General features: G+C 40.1%; 1 protein-coding gene across 1 annotated transcript; it reads left to right on the top strand.

Moving 5' to 3' along the window:
* Positions 1–14,201: 14,201 nt before the first annotated feature.
* On the top strand, positions 14,202–15,177 carry LOC108291137. Its single transcript, XM_017511341.2, has 2 exons — positions 14,202–14,409; positions 14,513–15,177. Exons 1-2 carry the CDS (start codon positions 14,364–14,366, stop codon positions 15,175–15,177), a joined length of 711 nt encoding a protein of 236 aa, XP_017366830.1. The 5' UTR covers positions 14,202–14,363.
* Positions 15,178–16,177: the final 1,000 nt, after the last annotated feature.

Raw genomic sequence — 16,177 nt, 5'->3', positions numbered from 1 at the left:
TGTGAACAGAAATTTCCCCTACAAGTTTTCTTGATTGTAAAAGAGAGTTCCTCTCTATGACTTTCTCGATCGTGAAAGAAAGTTCTTTTCTATGGCATTCCTTACAATGTTAATTTCAACTTACCATTTATACAGGGATTTTGCATTGCACTTAAGAGTGGGTAATACAGGCAGTTTAATAGGTTAGATGTAAGCTGCCCCTCCTGAATCCATTTGTCTTTATCCTGCTTAGGGAGAGCCAAGTACCAGCTGAAAGGCTGTGTGACAACTCACAGAACACTGACATGGTCTCCTCCACTGCCTGCTTGGAGCTATCCCCATGTATCCACACAGAGTGTCTAAAAGCACACAGGCCTGGCCAGCCTTACTTTAACCTCTTTCCTCCCTGATGCTGTGTCCTGGACAGCCATATCTATCTATATATATTTTTTGGTTTATGCTACACATTTCTACACTGCACTTGAAATTCATTCTGAAGAGTTATAAATTTATTTTCTTCTATAGTAGTACTTGCATGCTGATTACTTCTCAGCCCCCATCAGGGAATCATTGGCAGTTGTTGTAAAGGATTCCTGTATTTCGAGTGCCCAGTACAATCTGGGTTTCCCAAGTTCTTCCATATTGGCAGATTTCACTTGTCATTGTCCTAGTTTTGTTATTTAAAGGTCAAGGTGGCCGGGTGTGGTGGCTCATGCCTGTAATCCCAGCACTTTGGGAGGCTGAGACGGGTGGATCACGAGGTCAGGAGTTCAATGCCAGTCTGGTCAAGATGGTGAAAACCCATCGCTACCAAAAATACAAAATTAGCCAGGCATAGTGGCATATGCCTGTAGTCCCAGCTACTTGGGAGGCTGAAGCAGAGAACTGCTTAAACCCGGGAGACAGAGGTTGCAGTGAGCTAAGATCACGCCACTGCACTCCAGCCGGGGCTGCAGAGGGAGACTGTCTCAGAAAAAAAAAAAAAAAAAGATCAAAGCTTTCAAGATCAGAACAGTACAGAATAAAATTCTATGGGGTTCAGTCACAATGGTGAGAGAGATTGTAAAATTATAATAGTTACAAACCTTCCAGCCTTCCAAGGTTTGTGACCATTATAACAATGTTTGTGACTATTATAATATTACAATCTCTCCCACCATCCTGACTGAACCCCCACAAAATTCAGATTACTTTTTAATGTAGATCGAGAGACCTACTCTGTGTTTATATCTTGTTTTGGTGTCTTTCTTGCTCTTTGGGCCTCTCTCGGCTGCCTCCAGATCATTTTCCTTTCTCCTTCAAAGCCCAGCTCGTTTACACACAGGACATTAGAACACGACCCTTCACTGCTGCTCTTGCTGCTTTCCCTTCAGAACTCTTCTCATTCAGTGCTCCTGTCTGCTACTAATCCTGCCATCATTCTTAATGACTACTCATCACACAGACCATTTCTACACTGATTTGGTTCCGCACTTTCTTGACTTCCCCTTTCGAGGAGTTTTTGAACCTATAATCTTTTTAAGAGTTGCTTTCATGATTATAGTAAATATCTACTGAATAAATGCATGTCTTCCTCAGCTTTGAGATTTCTGAGGATTGCGACTTCGTTGAATATTTTATCCATTAATTTTAACTTTGTATATTAGACAAGGAAGGTATTAAAATCCCATGTTTTAAGTCAATGAATCAATAAAGAGATTTAAAGAGACAAATGCAAAACAAAATTGTTTAGAGCTGCTGTTCTGGGCTGGACTACAGATAGACGGTGTAAGAAGTAGTAAAATCATCTGGTAATTTCAACTTGTGTTCCAATCTTTGGTTGGAACAGCTCCAGGGGAATCGAGGGATCAGAGGTGGAAAGAGAGACGAAGGGGCTAGGAGGTGAGAACTGGCTAGGGTAGCATTCTCTATCTTAAAGTTTTCAAAGATAATATCAAGGTTCTCAATTTATTTTTAATATTTTTTGAAAATGAAAAGAAAATTATGCATGTGACCTAAGCTATACACAATAAGAAAACTGACACATAATGCTGAGATGGAATTATATTAAATTTCTGTGAAACTCACAAACTATTCTCATGTTGATTGGCAGTGCTGTGTGTTACAAAAATAAATTTAAAAATGACTCCTTTAAAAACATCATTTTTAAAAATCAGCATTTTCCAAGAATGGGGGAAAATTAAATTCTATCTTATTTCGGTGGTACAGGAGATAAAGTGTGGGGCTTCCCGTACCCCGCCGCCCCACCCCGACCCAGCCAACCGTCCTTTCCTAGGCCCATGCCTTCTAAATGTGCATCTACTCAGGGAAAGGGAAGTGTAGCTGTGCAGGAAAAGTGGCAGTTCAGGAAATCAGGAGCTCGAGGACTTGATGCAAGGGTCCCAGAAGAGGGCAGGGCACTGGTGATCAGAGGGGCTTAGGGAGCATCTGCTAGGGTAAGCTGTGCATCCAAAGTGGTTCCTTTTGTTTCCTTTAACAGTTAATTTTTTTTATTATTATTATTACTTTAGTTGTCCTCCATATCTACCTCTTTAGTATGACTGGCTACTTCTCTTTGCAACTCTTCATGCACTACCCTGGATCTCACCCTAGGAAGAAACAAAGCCCCAAACTCTCACTAGCTGCGCTCATGAAACAACTCTTCCTGGCAGGCTGTGATCTCACCAAGCGCGATCAAGTTGATCAAGTTATAAACTGACTCCATCACTAGTCTAAAGGGCCATGGCAAGAACAGCTGCTGGAGAAACCCTAATTACAGTGTGAGGAGAGACGTAAGAATTTTAAAGCAGTTTTAAAACTAGTCCTTCTCAAGAACCAAACATATAACGGGTCACTGGGACTTGTCTCTGATGTGGGTTAAAGAGGAAAGAACAGACAGAAACAAGGTTCTGATGCTGCTCTGTTCCTACAACTCTCCCCAGAAGTCACTGCACCTGCTGCAATTTCCCTTACCTTTCTGTGACACAGCCTTTCTTTGTCGGGTCCTCCTCCCTGTGACTTAAACCTCTCTCCCTGCCCTCCCCTATCTCCCTTCTTCCAGAAAGTTCCTCTGCCATTCCCAGAGACTTGCAGAACACTGGGGTTTGAAATACATTAAGCACATAATTTTTTAAATTAATAATTTCTGTTAAGTGATGAAGGTTACATACATGAATTATGCACAGAAAAATCACAGTAAACTTCTGAGATAATGTTAGACAGCATATGTAACAATCAGGTTAGCTTTGATGAAGGAATTTGGGACTCAGGGTGAGAAGATAAGATAAGTTAGCAGACAAGAAAATGAGATGATTTATTCTGTAGTAGTTGGGAACTTGTTAAAAACAAATGGAGAAAGAAATTGTTGAAAACAATAAATCCCTTAAGAAGTCTGGGAATCCTGTCGCTTACATGGAATAGAAACTGAAAGAGATTAGGCAGAGCGATTCAGAATAAATGAGTATCTCAGACTAAGACTTTTGGTTTGTATCTCTTCACAGGCTGAAATTTTTAATCGACTTTTAAAAGCAACACTAAATAATACTGTGATAGCCAATATTTTTATTTTTAAAGATCTTTGATTTCCACGTGAGAGTCACTTGCCATAAAAGATAAATGATGAGAATGATTTGTATTAAAATTTATTTGGAAAAAAGGCTTGCATTTTTCTCATTAAAGCAATTTTTCACAGATAAATTGATCTTTAGCCCACGTGAGAGTGCATTTCTTGGCAGTGAGAGAACTAATAACTTGATTATGGAATGTACCAATAAGAAGTAAAGTTAATCCTTCCCAGCTTATATATGAGATATATATATGTGTGTGTGTGTGTGTGTGTGTGTGTGTGTGTGTGTGTGTGTGTGTATAATTACATACACGACTAAGCTTTTTAAGTCTTAAGCTTCATAACACTCTGAACTAAGACAGTTTTTCTTCTTCACTTCGTCACTGAGATAGCGAACATCCTGCTTTTTCCAACCCACCCCACCTACACCTATGTTTCCCTGTTCTGACTTCAATATGTCTTTTCCGTTGTCCCATTCCAGATATGCTCAGGAATCATATGCAGGGTCTTCTCCAAACTGTCCTCTCAATGGCCTACAGAACAATAAAGATTTTTGAGGGCAGGACTGTGGAGGAACTAAGACAGGGTCTGTGGTGCACCCTCTAGAAGAACTGGCAATACCTCTGAAGCCAACACCCTTAAGACCTCAGAGTAAAGTATCTATTTTCTGAAAAGTCATCTACATTTGACCTCTTTTCTTTTCTGCTTGCACTTTAAATTAGTATATAAACTGGGCTGTGATTTTGGGATATTGGGTGGTGGGTGGGGAGGCACAGATTGTCTCCAGAACCTGCTATAGCAAAGTTTCATTTGAAAACAAAAATGATCATCGAGAACAAGAAGATACAGCATGTTAAATCTTCAAAGATGTGGGAAATCTGTGGTTTTTAAATCCCTCTGCATCTAGAGTTTACCTTAATGAGCCTCACAGAGTTTCAGATGTATTGAAGGAGAAGGAAAGTGAGTGCACTCCTACAGCTGGGGCAGTGCCGAGGCTAGGACACCTTGAGCTTTATCTTAGCTTTCCTGTGAAGAAAGACTTTGGCCATTGATTTTAACTTTCCACTCTTCAGTGATGTGATAAGTTAGGAACACATAATCTAACATAAAAAATGCATGATCAAATTTGAATTATAGCCAAATCTTACAAAAAATGTATATAAAATATTTAATTTTGCAAAAAAAAGTGTTGCAGTGATCTCCAATCTTGTTCACCTTTTTCATCTTCAATAGAAATAGATGATAAGTAAATTTATTTTAACTTTGTTGAGTAAATGACAATAATATTTCACATTCTCTCAATACAATAGTTGAATTCTATGTGTACCTTCTTAGCAGCTAGTTTCAAAAGAAACTTCATTAACACCAAGCAAGTCCATTATTGAACAGATACAACACAGGACAAAATAATTTTATTTAGATACTATGTTTAGGCATAGAAGGAAGGTGAAGTTGACCAATAGGAGATGGGACATGAAGGGATAAAGGTGCTTATTTGGCAGTGGTGCTCTGCTGAATCCAGTCCCTGGAGTTGCAGACTTGAGTGTAGACACAGGTTTGCCTTGCAGAGCACAGCCATAGCCTCAGGAGACAATGCCCTGGAGCTCTCCATTGCAGACCACGAGGCCACCTGAATTACACTGATCAATAGGGAGGAGACCACGGTGCTCCTGATTAGGCTCAGATAGGCGAATGGTGTGTAAAATGTTCTTTCATTGTTATGGAGCCATTTTCCCAGGTGGCTGATCCTCCAGAAGGCATCTCCTCTTCTTCTGGAAGCCCAACCATGAATCTAATTACCTCTAGTCTTTCTCCTTCCTCACTTAGCCCCTCGTCTTTCCTTGGTAGGCCAATCAGGCCAAGAGGCCTTGAGAACTGCAGGAATTTAATGCTGCCTAACTAGCTCTGCTCCTTTCACTAGGGTTCCCTTCCACAGTTTACCTCCTTAGAAGGGTACCTGGAAGTGCCATTTGCAGACCGTCTATGAATCTTTTTACCCTTTAGCCATAAATATCACAGAAAGAAAATGTATAATTTAAGTGAAAACTATCCTTTACCTCTCACAATTCATCCCAGGAACAGTTTTACTGTCCTCTGTGTTTTGAAAGAGGGGAGCTATGGTGGAGAAGGATGAGCCTCAGCTGAAATTAAGAAGGAGTACAAATAAACTAACTTGACAAGAGTCCTTTCCACCCTCCAGGAATTCCAGGCACATCACGTTGCCAGTAGTCTTGCCTAGGTAGCCACTGTGACAGACAGTGCTGGAGAGGATAGGAGTGTTCAGACACTGCAGGAGGTCAGGTAAGTTGACTGTGGATTTGGGGATTGCAAGAGTAAAAATGGAAGATTACACGTGGGGTTCCTGAAAGTTTTTTTCTCAGTACCTGTCCCCTTTTACCTTACGTGTGCACTCTTTCCCTCAATTAGCCAGTAACTTTTAGTTCGGGAGAACATCACTTTTTTTTCTGGAAGGTTCTCCAGATAATTCCAACCAATGAGTTGTTCTTTCTCTGACACTAGAATTGGTTACTACCAATCTCACATGTAGAGATTTTTATTTGTCAAGCACGTATATGCTCCAGGCAAGACCAAATACCAAGCCACTGTTCAGTTTACCTCGTCAGTTTCTAGTTCCCTGCACATCACTAATCATATTTCAATTAAATACTCTGATATGTTTATAATACTTTGTTACTGTCACACCTTCTTCATTGCCTGAGCAAAACGATCTTCCTTCCTTAGTATATTCTAAAACTCCATATGCCTGTTAAAGCAACTAAATATGGCCTGAAAAGGACTCCATACTTCTATATTTGAGTCCTTGTGGATAAACTGCAACCTATCTTAATAGACATGCATGATTTAAAACCTAACTTAGGAGTATGCTCCTATAACAATAGCTGGTTATTGGCCAATCCCAGCAGCCATAATTCAACCCCTCATAGACTGCTAAGTGTTCAAACTGTGTTCAAATAAGGCAAACACTGAGCTGTAGCCAATCCAGTTGTTTCTGTACCTCACTTCTGATTTCTGTACATGACTTTCCCTTTTTTGTCTGTAAATTTGTTCTGACCACGAGGCATTTCTGAAGTCTTTCTGAGTCTGCTGTGATTATGGGGACGGCACGATTCACGAATCATTCATTGCTCAATTAAACTCATTTCAATTTAATTCAGTTGAAGTTTTTCTTTTACTATATTCAAAAACTACTGTCTGGGAACTTTGCCTTACCTGTGAATTTGGACTAACTAACTGGTCCCCAACATGTCTTTCACCTTTAGCATTCTCAGACTTGGTACTTCTGTTCCAGATGACACTTACTGCCACAGCTCAGGGTGTTGTCCTTGCCAGAGATGAGGCACTGAGTGAGTACCAGCAGCTGCCCAGGGTCTTGGCAGAGAGGCTGGACACTTGAAAGCCGATGGTGGCAGGTGAGCTCATCTTAATCAGCATGACGTCATTATCAATGGTGGCTCTATTATATTTGGGGTGGTGGATGATCTTGGCTGCCTTAATGAATTGGTAATTGCCCTCAAGAATATTATCCTTGTGTTCTCCCAGAAGCACCTGGATTCAGCTGGATTAAAGGATCAAAAGTTCCCTAAGGCAGGCCACGGTGGCTCACACCTGTAATCCCAGCACTTTGGGAGGCTGAGGCGGGCTGATCACTTGAGTTCAGGAGTTCGAGACCAGCCTGGCCAACATTGTGAAGCCACTAAACACAAAAATTAGCTGGGCGTGGTGTCACATGCCTATAATCCCAGCTACTCAGGAGGCTGAGGCAGGAGAATTGCTTGAACTCAGGAGGTGGAGGCTGTAGTGAACCAAGATCGCACCACTGCTCTCCTGCCTGGGTGACAGGGCAAGACAAACAACAAAAAAAAATTTTTTTAAGTTTCCTAAGTATCTAACTTGAGATCCTTCCACTTCCCCAATCCCCCCTTCATAAGCAGAAACACGGGCATCTTCCTCTTCCAGCGTTCACTCCCACAGGTAATTGTTCACTTAAGGTGGCATTGTGTACTACCACACATGGTGCGGGTTACAGTTTTCCTTGTGGAAGTGTCATTACAAGTGCAGACTCATAGTCCGCCATCTTGTTAGATTAATAAAGAATAGGAATGGAATTCCAATGGCCTCAATAAAATAATTAGAGATGAAAAGGCAGTTAGTGGAGTTTGATCAGAACCTGTCACTTGTTCTCTGATTAAGATTACCAATTCTCCATAGGAAGATGAGGCAGGAGTCAGAGGTTCGTCAGAATGTTAAGAAAGCCGAGTAAGTCAGGCTTACTTTTGCTACTGTACTAAAAACATCTGGCATTTTACTATCTGTATATGTCTTTTTTCCTGGTTGAGATATCATGATTAGGACTATGTAACTATTTACATTCTTAAGCTATTTCATCACTCACCCTTCGATGTCTTTAGCATCCTCATTTGGGAAGACATCAGAGAACCCTAAAGGTTGCCTCTCCATGCAAAAGCCCCTTGATCCATCAGACAATGCTTGAGAGAATAAAAAGCCCCTTAAGATCTGAGTGCTTCACCCCTAAAGCATAACTCTGGAGATCACCCTGATTGGGCTTTGTCAAGGCAGAGGATAACTTGATCTTAGGGCATAGGGAAGTGTGCATTGGTCATGTAAGTCTTGCAGCAGTGAGCTGCAGCCACAGACCATTGGTTCTTGATGAGGGAGCTGCTCCAGCAGTGGTAGCCAAGGTTCAGGGACACCTGGTAAAGGGTGGCATTCTCCTGACAGGTGTAACTCCCAAAGATTTTGTCATTATCATAATAAGTGGGGAAAGCACCTGACAAAGAAAACCTGAAAATTGTCTGNTCCATCTTGGAATTTTGATGCCACTAATTTCTCTCTTTGGTTCTAGCCTGCATTTTGTATTAAATAATTTAACAGATTATTATAAGATTTACCTCCCCAAGCATTCACATTATCCTGGTTGTCTTTTTAGCTTTCATCAATTTATTAAGCATTGTGAAGTCTGACCAATTGATTCCTCGAGATTTCTTGTAGCTCCAAAATTCTGTGATCATATTACACGGACCTGTTATTCAAATATTTTAAAATAATATTAGTAAAAAGGCATATAAACAGATAAATTTATAAAAGGTCAATTTGGGACAATTTGATATTAAGTTTTTGTTGTATACAATTTAGCATATGAAAAGATAGTCATTTCCCTATTTTATTCATAATGGAATGACATGTTACTTTACAGATGAGACGCTTTAGTGACAATGATGTTGTAAAACACAGCCTATAGATTGCATTCATGAGAAACAAAATTGCTTTCTGCATTAGACCCCTTAGCTCTATATCAATAGACCTTTAGTGCAGAGGAGGTACAGGTGCTGACACTCACAGCCTCTTCAGGAACACAAGATTAGTTCCAATTATTAACTTGCAATTTTTAGAAAGGCCAGGAAAACCACTTCCTTAATCTGAGATTTACTCTCATTTGTTTCTCTCCATCATAATTTTACCTGGAAGTTGAGAACAAGTTCTTCTTATTTAAATCTATCCCTGATCACTCCCACTCACTGTAACCTTTCTCCAGAAAGTGATATTTAGTTGTCTATGAACATAAGTACTTTACACAGTTGTTTCAACATGTTGTTTCTTCAGTAGAGAGACCAGATTCAGCAATCATTGTTGTCTTCCAGGGTGCAAAGCATAATTTTTAATAGGTGATAGAAATTTACCAATTCATTCCCTGCAAGAGATTCATCAGCAGGTCCCAGGGAAGCAAGGAAGATGAAGATCTTGATGGTTTCTCATTGGATCTGGCATAGGCAATAGAATGACAGGTTTTCATCCACAGCTGTGTACAACCCCCATATCTATCATTGACACCCATCATCACCACAGGTGCCAGAAAAGCAATTTCACTGGAATCTCACAAATCTGAACCTAGAGTTTAATTCTGTGATGGATGGAAAAGAATTCACCATCAACTTTATATGTCAACATTTGTTTCCTTTTATAGAAGACTATGGGAATGGAAGGAACAAACCCACTGATCAGCATAGTTGCCCATCACAGGGAAGAAGCTGGAAGGTTGCAGGACAGAGCTACAGGTGTCTTAGGTAGCTGTTGTCTCAACTGTGAGTGTCTATTCTATCTTGAATGGTGCAAATTAGATGTTTAATAACATAAACTCTTTCACAATTATATTCTTTGTTATGGTAGGTCTGGTGTTACATATTCATGTTAACATTTCTTTATGTGTACGAACAACTTGTTCCCCTGAAAAAAGAACAGCTGTTCTTATTTGAAATTATAATAAATAAACATGATAGTTATATTTACTTAGAGCTTACTGTATATGTCAGGGATATTCTAAGTACTCTGCCTATATTAATTTAGTAATCCTCACTACAACCATATGAGATACCTACTATAATTCGCACTTTACATGGGAAAACTAAGGCACAAAAAATGTATAGGGGATTTGACCAAAATCACACAGTAAATACATGGTAGAATCAAGATTACAAGCTAGAAAATCTGTCCTCAGAATCTGTGATCTTAACTACTATCCCGCACTTCCCTGGTCCATTTTCTGGATACCAAGATAGCATAGAATTCTTGGTCAAGGATAGTGTAACTGAAATAAAGATAGCTTACTATGTATCAGGCACTGTGGAATGAGTTTACCTGCATCAACTCATCTAGTCCTCACAAACAACGCTATAAATGTTGTGCTATAATTCTCATTATTTGAAAAATGTAACGGAGGAGGCTTAGAGAAGTTAAGTGTTTTTCTTTAAGTTTCATAGCTGTTAAGTGGCCAATTCAGGGTTCAAACTCAAGCAGCCCCACTTGAGGGTCTATGACTTCAACAGTGGTGTCATAAATACAATAAGGGAGACAATCTGAGCTCTGCCAAACCGAGGGCTAACTCCGAGGAGTATTCACAATTTTAGAAAATACAAGAAATGAGTTCCTGGAGCAGAAATTGTCAGAATTAATAGGGCATGATAGAAGTATACAGCTGAGTGCCTCTCAGTGAGAAGTAACTCATACCTAAATACAGCCATACTCTACACCTATATAACAAATCGAAACGGCCTAGCAGGCCTATTTCTGTTAATGTAAATTATCACTCCTGAAGTAGTTTCTGCTTCTTTTACATTTGAAATATTGCTGCTATCAAGATAACTTGTTCAAAGGCAGCATTTCTCAACCTCAGCACTACACAAATGCTGCGCCAGATAATTCTTGGCTGTGGATACCTGTCCTGTTCATTGCAGGATGTTTATCAGCATCTCTGGTCTCTGGATGAAAATAGCAAGACCTATGTCCTCTAGTCATGACAACCAAGAATGTCTCCAGTCATTGCCATATGTCTCCTGGGAGGCAAAATTATCCCCAGTTGAGAGCCACAGCTCTAAGGGGAAAATAGGGAAACAGGGCTTTCCTTCTAATCCAATCTCCTTAAAAAAGTGTATTAAGGTATTGGACAATATACTCAGTAAATACAGAATGAATGGCACCCCAGACATGAAGCTGCCATTAATTGATCCCTAAAAATTAGGAAATATTAAGGCATAAGGGAAGAGGTAGTTTTGCTTTAAAATAAAAAGTTCAAAATTGCTTACTTTTTAAGGTTTTCACTGGAAATTAAAGTTACTAAAAGTACCTAATGAATTCTCACTAATACATGTAATTCTATCTATATGCAGAGTATACAAAAGGAAAATTAAGATGTATTTTTAATGAAAAAAGGATAAGAAAGGCATAAAATGTTTCCTTTTATTTAAAAAGAATAATTTTAAGAATACTTTCAAAATGTGGATTTAAAAATAAAACAAGGCAGGAAGGAACTAGTGAATAGGAAAGATGCACAGTAAAAAAAAAAAGCTAAAAAAGCTGTATTTTTATAAGAAAAAAATTTTAAAGAGTTTTTTTTTTCTGGTATGAGAAATAATCTTATTCAGTCAAAATGATAAGTAAAAAAAGTAAAGTTTGCCCTAGGTAGAATGATTGGTTGTTTTTGTATGAAAAAGATTGTAGGGCAAAAATTACATTTTGAGAAAGTGGTAAAAGGCTTGAGGAAGTCGTAGAAGTTCTGAAAAGACTCATAAAAGATTTGTGAAAAATAAATATTATAAAAACAATTTTGTTTGTGATCAAGTTGGATACAATTTGAAGAATATTGCTTTTAAGTTCTTTCTAAATTGAATTTGATATCAAAAGTACACTGATGCAAATCTATAATTTAGTCTCCTGTTTTAAAATAAGATGTTCTTGAAGTTGATTGCTTTTAGTAAAAAAGTTTAAGAGACTTTTTTTTTTGGTAAGACAGAGTGAGACTTGCCTAGGCTGGAATGTAGTGGCAGGATCACAGCTCACTGCAGCATCATCTTCCCAGGCTCAGTTGATTCTCCCACCTCAGGCTCCCAACTAGCTGGGACTACAGGCATGCACCACCACAAGCTATTGACTTTTGTAATTTTGTAGAGATGGAGTTTTGCCCAGGCTGGTCTGAAACTCCTGAGCTCAAGCAAGCATTCCACCCACCTTGGCCTACCAAAGTGCTGGGATTACAGGCATCAGCCCTTGTGCCTGGCCCAGGAAACAAAGATTCTGTGTCTTACAAAAAAATAATTTTCTGTATTTCATGTTGTCTTTGTTAGGTTTGTTAGGTTTTTGATTACTTAAAAACATTGAGCCTTAAATGAGTTAAGGGTGTTTGGTATTTTTTTCAACTTTGCAACTTTATTTAATTTTCTTTATAATCATTTAATTGCCACTTTAGGTAAATGGATAAGTATTCATTGTTTCACAGTGATTTGAAAACTTATTTTGATCAGATATTCTAAATCAACACTTATAACTAAATTCATTAAAATCAAATTCAAAATTAAGTCTTTAGAATGAAATTTGTTTTAATAATATTTATCTATTATGATCTCATGATCTGGTAAAAGAAATTCCTCACCACAACCACATTTTCCCAAAACCACATTTTTATGAGACTGGAAACATCATCATCTCAGAAAGCACCCTAAAATGCCGAAAGAAAAATTCACCGTGCTTGGTAATACAATCTTATCATCCTTGCACTAAGAAGATACTGTGTGTATGAGTGTGAGTTTGAGTGTGTATGTGTGTGTGTGTGTGCATTTTCTCATGGAGACTCATCCACATGAAATAGCTTCTCTTTGGATTGCATTACTAAGAGGCAGTGGGTTACTAGTGGAGCTCATAGGCACTTCTGGGGAGTGACTAGAAATGTCAGACCACTCAATCTGCCTCAGATATAGCAGATAGGGTTGTTTATTTCAAGACTTTCTATGATTTCAGAATTAAATATAAAAAAGCCCAGAGACCCAATTATAAAATGCTCTATCTACAATTCAGTAAATAATCTAAGTACAAAATATGAAGAGATATGTGTCTGATGAATCAAAAGGAGATGTGGAATATCAATCACTTTTCCAGGCTGGATCTGCTTGATCTCTTCAAACTGTTTTACTTTATTCCCTGTGTTATTCAGGGTTCTCTCTTTCATTTTATCATATGAATTGCAATTAGGCAACAATTATTTATTAGCAATCAAATGTTGGCTAATGCATCCTTTTGTCTCCACTGGCCAGGGGTGGATTTGAGGATCACCCTAATTGGCCTGTTTGGGAAAGCACTGGAGGTGTGTATGTGAGAGGGTAGGGTTTGTATGAGTGGGGATGTGGGAATCCCTGTTCCTGATTTGTACAATCTTGAGCACATCAGGTCAGAAAGTGAATCCTTGAGACTGTGGACAGTTGGCCACGTGGAGGTGCTGTGGCTCCACAATGCTGCAGGGAAACCTGGAGAGGGGTGGGAGGTGACCCAGGCGAGGAGGGCTGAAAGGAAGCCTGGTTGTCTGCTGGCATCAGCGGGGCGATTTGAGTTCAGAGTGGATCCTGAGTTAAACAGACTCCTCGCTGCCGGAGCAGAGTAGGGTTGCCAAAGGCACCAAAGCATGTTTACACATCCTTCAATCTTCTCCCACTTCGTGAATACAAAATCTTCTGAATGGAAATAGAGCATCTCCCTGTGACCCTAGAGACACCAGATAGATGTAGTTCTGGGTGAACATTTCATCCACATTCCCAACGAGCCTCCTCTTTTCTTTATGGGAAGTACAGTCACTCAGGGGACTTAGATGATGCAGTGTTCATGGCTTCACCTGAAGCAAAGGGAAAAATCATACCCATGAGAACACACAGCAGCCTGAGCTTGGATGGTGAGGGTCCCATCAGGCGGAATGAGTCGCTACGGCATAAAACAAGTCTTCAAATGGTAATGACTTTGAACCCACAACTTTGAAACCTTTCTGGGTGTCAGTTGACTCTTAACCAAGGGTATCTCTGTAGGCTGAAATATAAACATCCAGAGGTTAAACAAAGAGGAAAATAATTCAACTTGGAGTTAGTTAAATTTTGTGCAGAGAAGTCATAAAAGTCACTAGGACTGCTATGACAATGTCCTTTAGACTACAGAAATATTCATAAATGTTAAAACAGCATTCAAATGAAGAATTTAGAATAATAGGAGTAAAATACACATAGAACAAATTCCCCTACGAAAATCTGGGAAGGAGAGTACAAATTTTAAGATTTCTTTCAAAACATGTCTATAATTTTTTCCCAATCCAAGCTTGTCAACTCTCTCTATTATAAATGATTTGTTTCTGTGGGGAAGAGAAGGGGCGTGGCAGGTTAGCTCTGCAGTTCACCCATTTAGCAGGGCCGTGACATCATCAAGTCACTGAGAGCCCAACTTCAGTTTGCCCACAGCAGGGCTGGGAGACACAAGATCCTACCCTGGAGCTGAAATGGGCACCAGGCTCTTCTATGTGGCCCTTTGTCTTCTGTGGACAGGTGAGGACTGGTCACAGGAGGGCCTCCTTCCCTGGAATTCCCAAGGCCTCCATGCAAGCTTTTCTGTTGGGATGACATCAGTGTCTGTTGCTCTCTATTATAGGACATGGGGATGCTGGAATCACTCAGAGCCCAAGACACAAGGTCACAGAGAGAGGAAGGCAGGTGACCTTGAAGTGTCGCCAGACTTGGAACCACAACTATATGTACTGGTATCGACAAGACCTGGGGCACGGGCTGAGGCTGATCCATTACTCAGTTGCTGCTGATAACACAGAGAAAGGAGAAGTCCCTGATGGCTACGTTGTCTCTAGATCAAACCCAGAGGATTTCCCCCTCACTCTGGAGTCAGCTACCAACTCCCAGTCATCTGTGTACTTCTGTGCCAGCAGTGACTACACAGTGCTGCACAGCTGCCTCCTCTCTGCTCATAAAGGGCAGTTAGAAACGCTGAGGTTGCCTATGCTCCCAAGTCTGGGCTCCATCCCAGGAAGTCTCGGCCCCCATAGGAGTCATAGAGCCCTGGCCAGCCTGGGGTCTTTGGCAGGGGCCATATGGCCCTTAGTGCTGTGGCTCTGTTCCTACCCCTGTCTCAGACCATCTGGAGTTTGCCCCAACGCCCTGACCTTGCCGGGTCTTTCTTCTGCAGCTCCCCTTTCCTGCTTGCAGAATAGAAAAGATATTTTGTTGATATTCCTAATTCCCTTCATAATTTCAAAGCCAACATATTCTTCTCTCCCTTATGGAATCAGTGACTTCTTCATATAAACCTTACTCTATCCTCTACTACCCTTCAACTCACAGACACAAACCTTCCCCCATGTGGTCTCTGCTCTGGCTGCCTTTCTTCTAAGGGCAATTGCCCTACAAGGTCCTCTATCATTTGCCCTTCCCTGTCTCTCCATCAACGTTTTGCATCAAGTTTCCCCTGGCTCTCAACTCCAGCCACACTCCCTTACGTTCAGTTATATCTTCAAAGGTGTAGCATTGTTTTCCATCCTGGGGCATGTTTATGAAGAATAGGTTATTTCTACTTCACTAAGCATATGTACTTCTGACCTATTCCCAGGCCTGTTCTTCATTCCTTACATAAAAGTCTGTTTCAGGTACATTTACTCTTAGCTGTAAAAAGCAAAACAAATTTTACTAGAAAAAAATTAAGAAGTATAGTTTTAGTGCTCAATTGAGGAATTAGTTGTTTAGATGACTCAGAAGAAAACCACAAGCCATAAAAATATTTGTAACTCGGCCGGGCACGGTGGCTCAGGCCTGTAATCCCAGCACTTTGGGAGGCCGAGGCAGGCACCACTGCACTCCAGCCTGGTGATAGAGCAATAATCTATCTCAAAAAAAAATTGTAACTCCAGTTGCATTAAACTATACTTTTGAACACCAAAACATACCATAAGAAATGAAATGTTAAACCACAGCATGGAAAAAAAAATGAGGATGGCATGCAGATAGTGAAAAATCAGTGTGACAGAGAAGAGTCAGGCTCACCAAACACCCAGTGGTTCCTCCATGCTTCCTGGCCTCATTTGCAGTTTGAGGGTTGGGAGCATGTCTCCAGGTTCTGAATAGTGGGATGCAAATAAAAATGATGTCAGCCCAGTTTCAAGCCTGGCCCTTAAAAACATCCTGTGGCTCTGTATTGAGGGCCCCTAAATATACTCCCATGTTTAGAGATTTGGTATATGGCATAGAGCTGTACTCACAGCTAAGATTTTTTAACATGTCACATTAAGTTTTCAGCAGCAGATCATACGGA

Source organism: Cebus imitator, unplaced genomic scaffold (genome assembly GCF_001604975.1).
Source record: "Cebus imitator isolate Cc_AM_T3 unplaced genomic scaffold, Cebus_imitator-1.0 Scaffold446, whole genome shotgun sequence".
In the NCBI taxonomy this organism is placed as follows: Eukaryota; Metazoa; Chordata; class Mammalia; order Primates; family Cebidae; genus Cebus; species Cebus imitator.
The sequence above is the reverse complement of the archived record's forward strand: the minus strand, read 5'-3'. Positions and strand labels throughout refer to the sequence as shown.

What these genes read in the sequence shown, in the direction of transcription:
- LOC108291137 (XM_017511341.2), top strand. Translation starts at nt 14,364, where the DNA reads ATGGGCACCAGGCTCTTCTATGTGGCCCTTTGTCTTCTGTGGACAG. An exon ending in CCTTTGTCTTCTGTGGACAG is followed by an intron (nt 14,410 to 14,512) that starts GTGAGGACTGGT and finishes TCTCTATTATAG; the next exon opens with GACATGGGGATGCTGGAATC.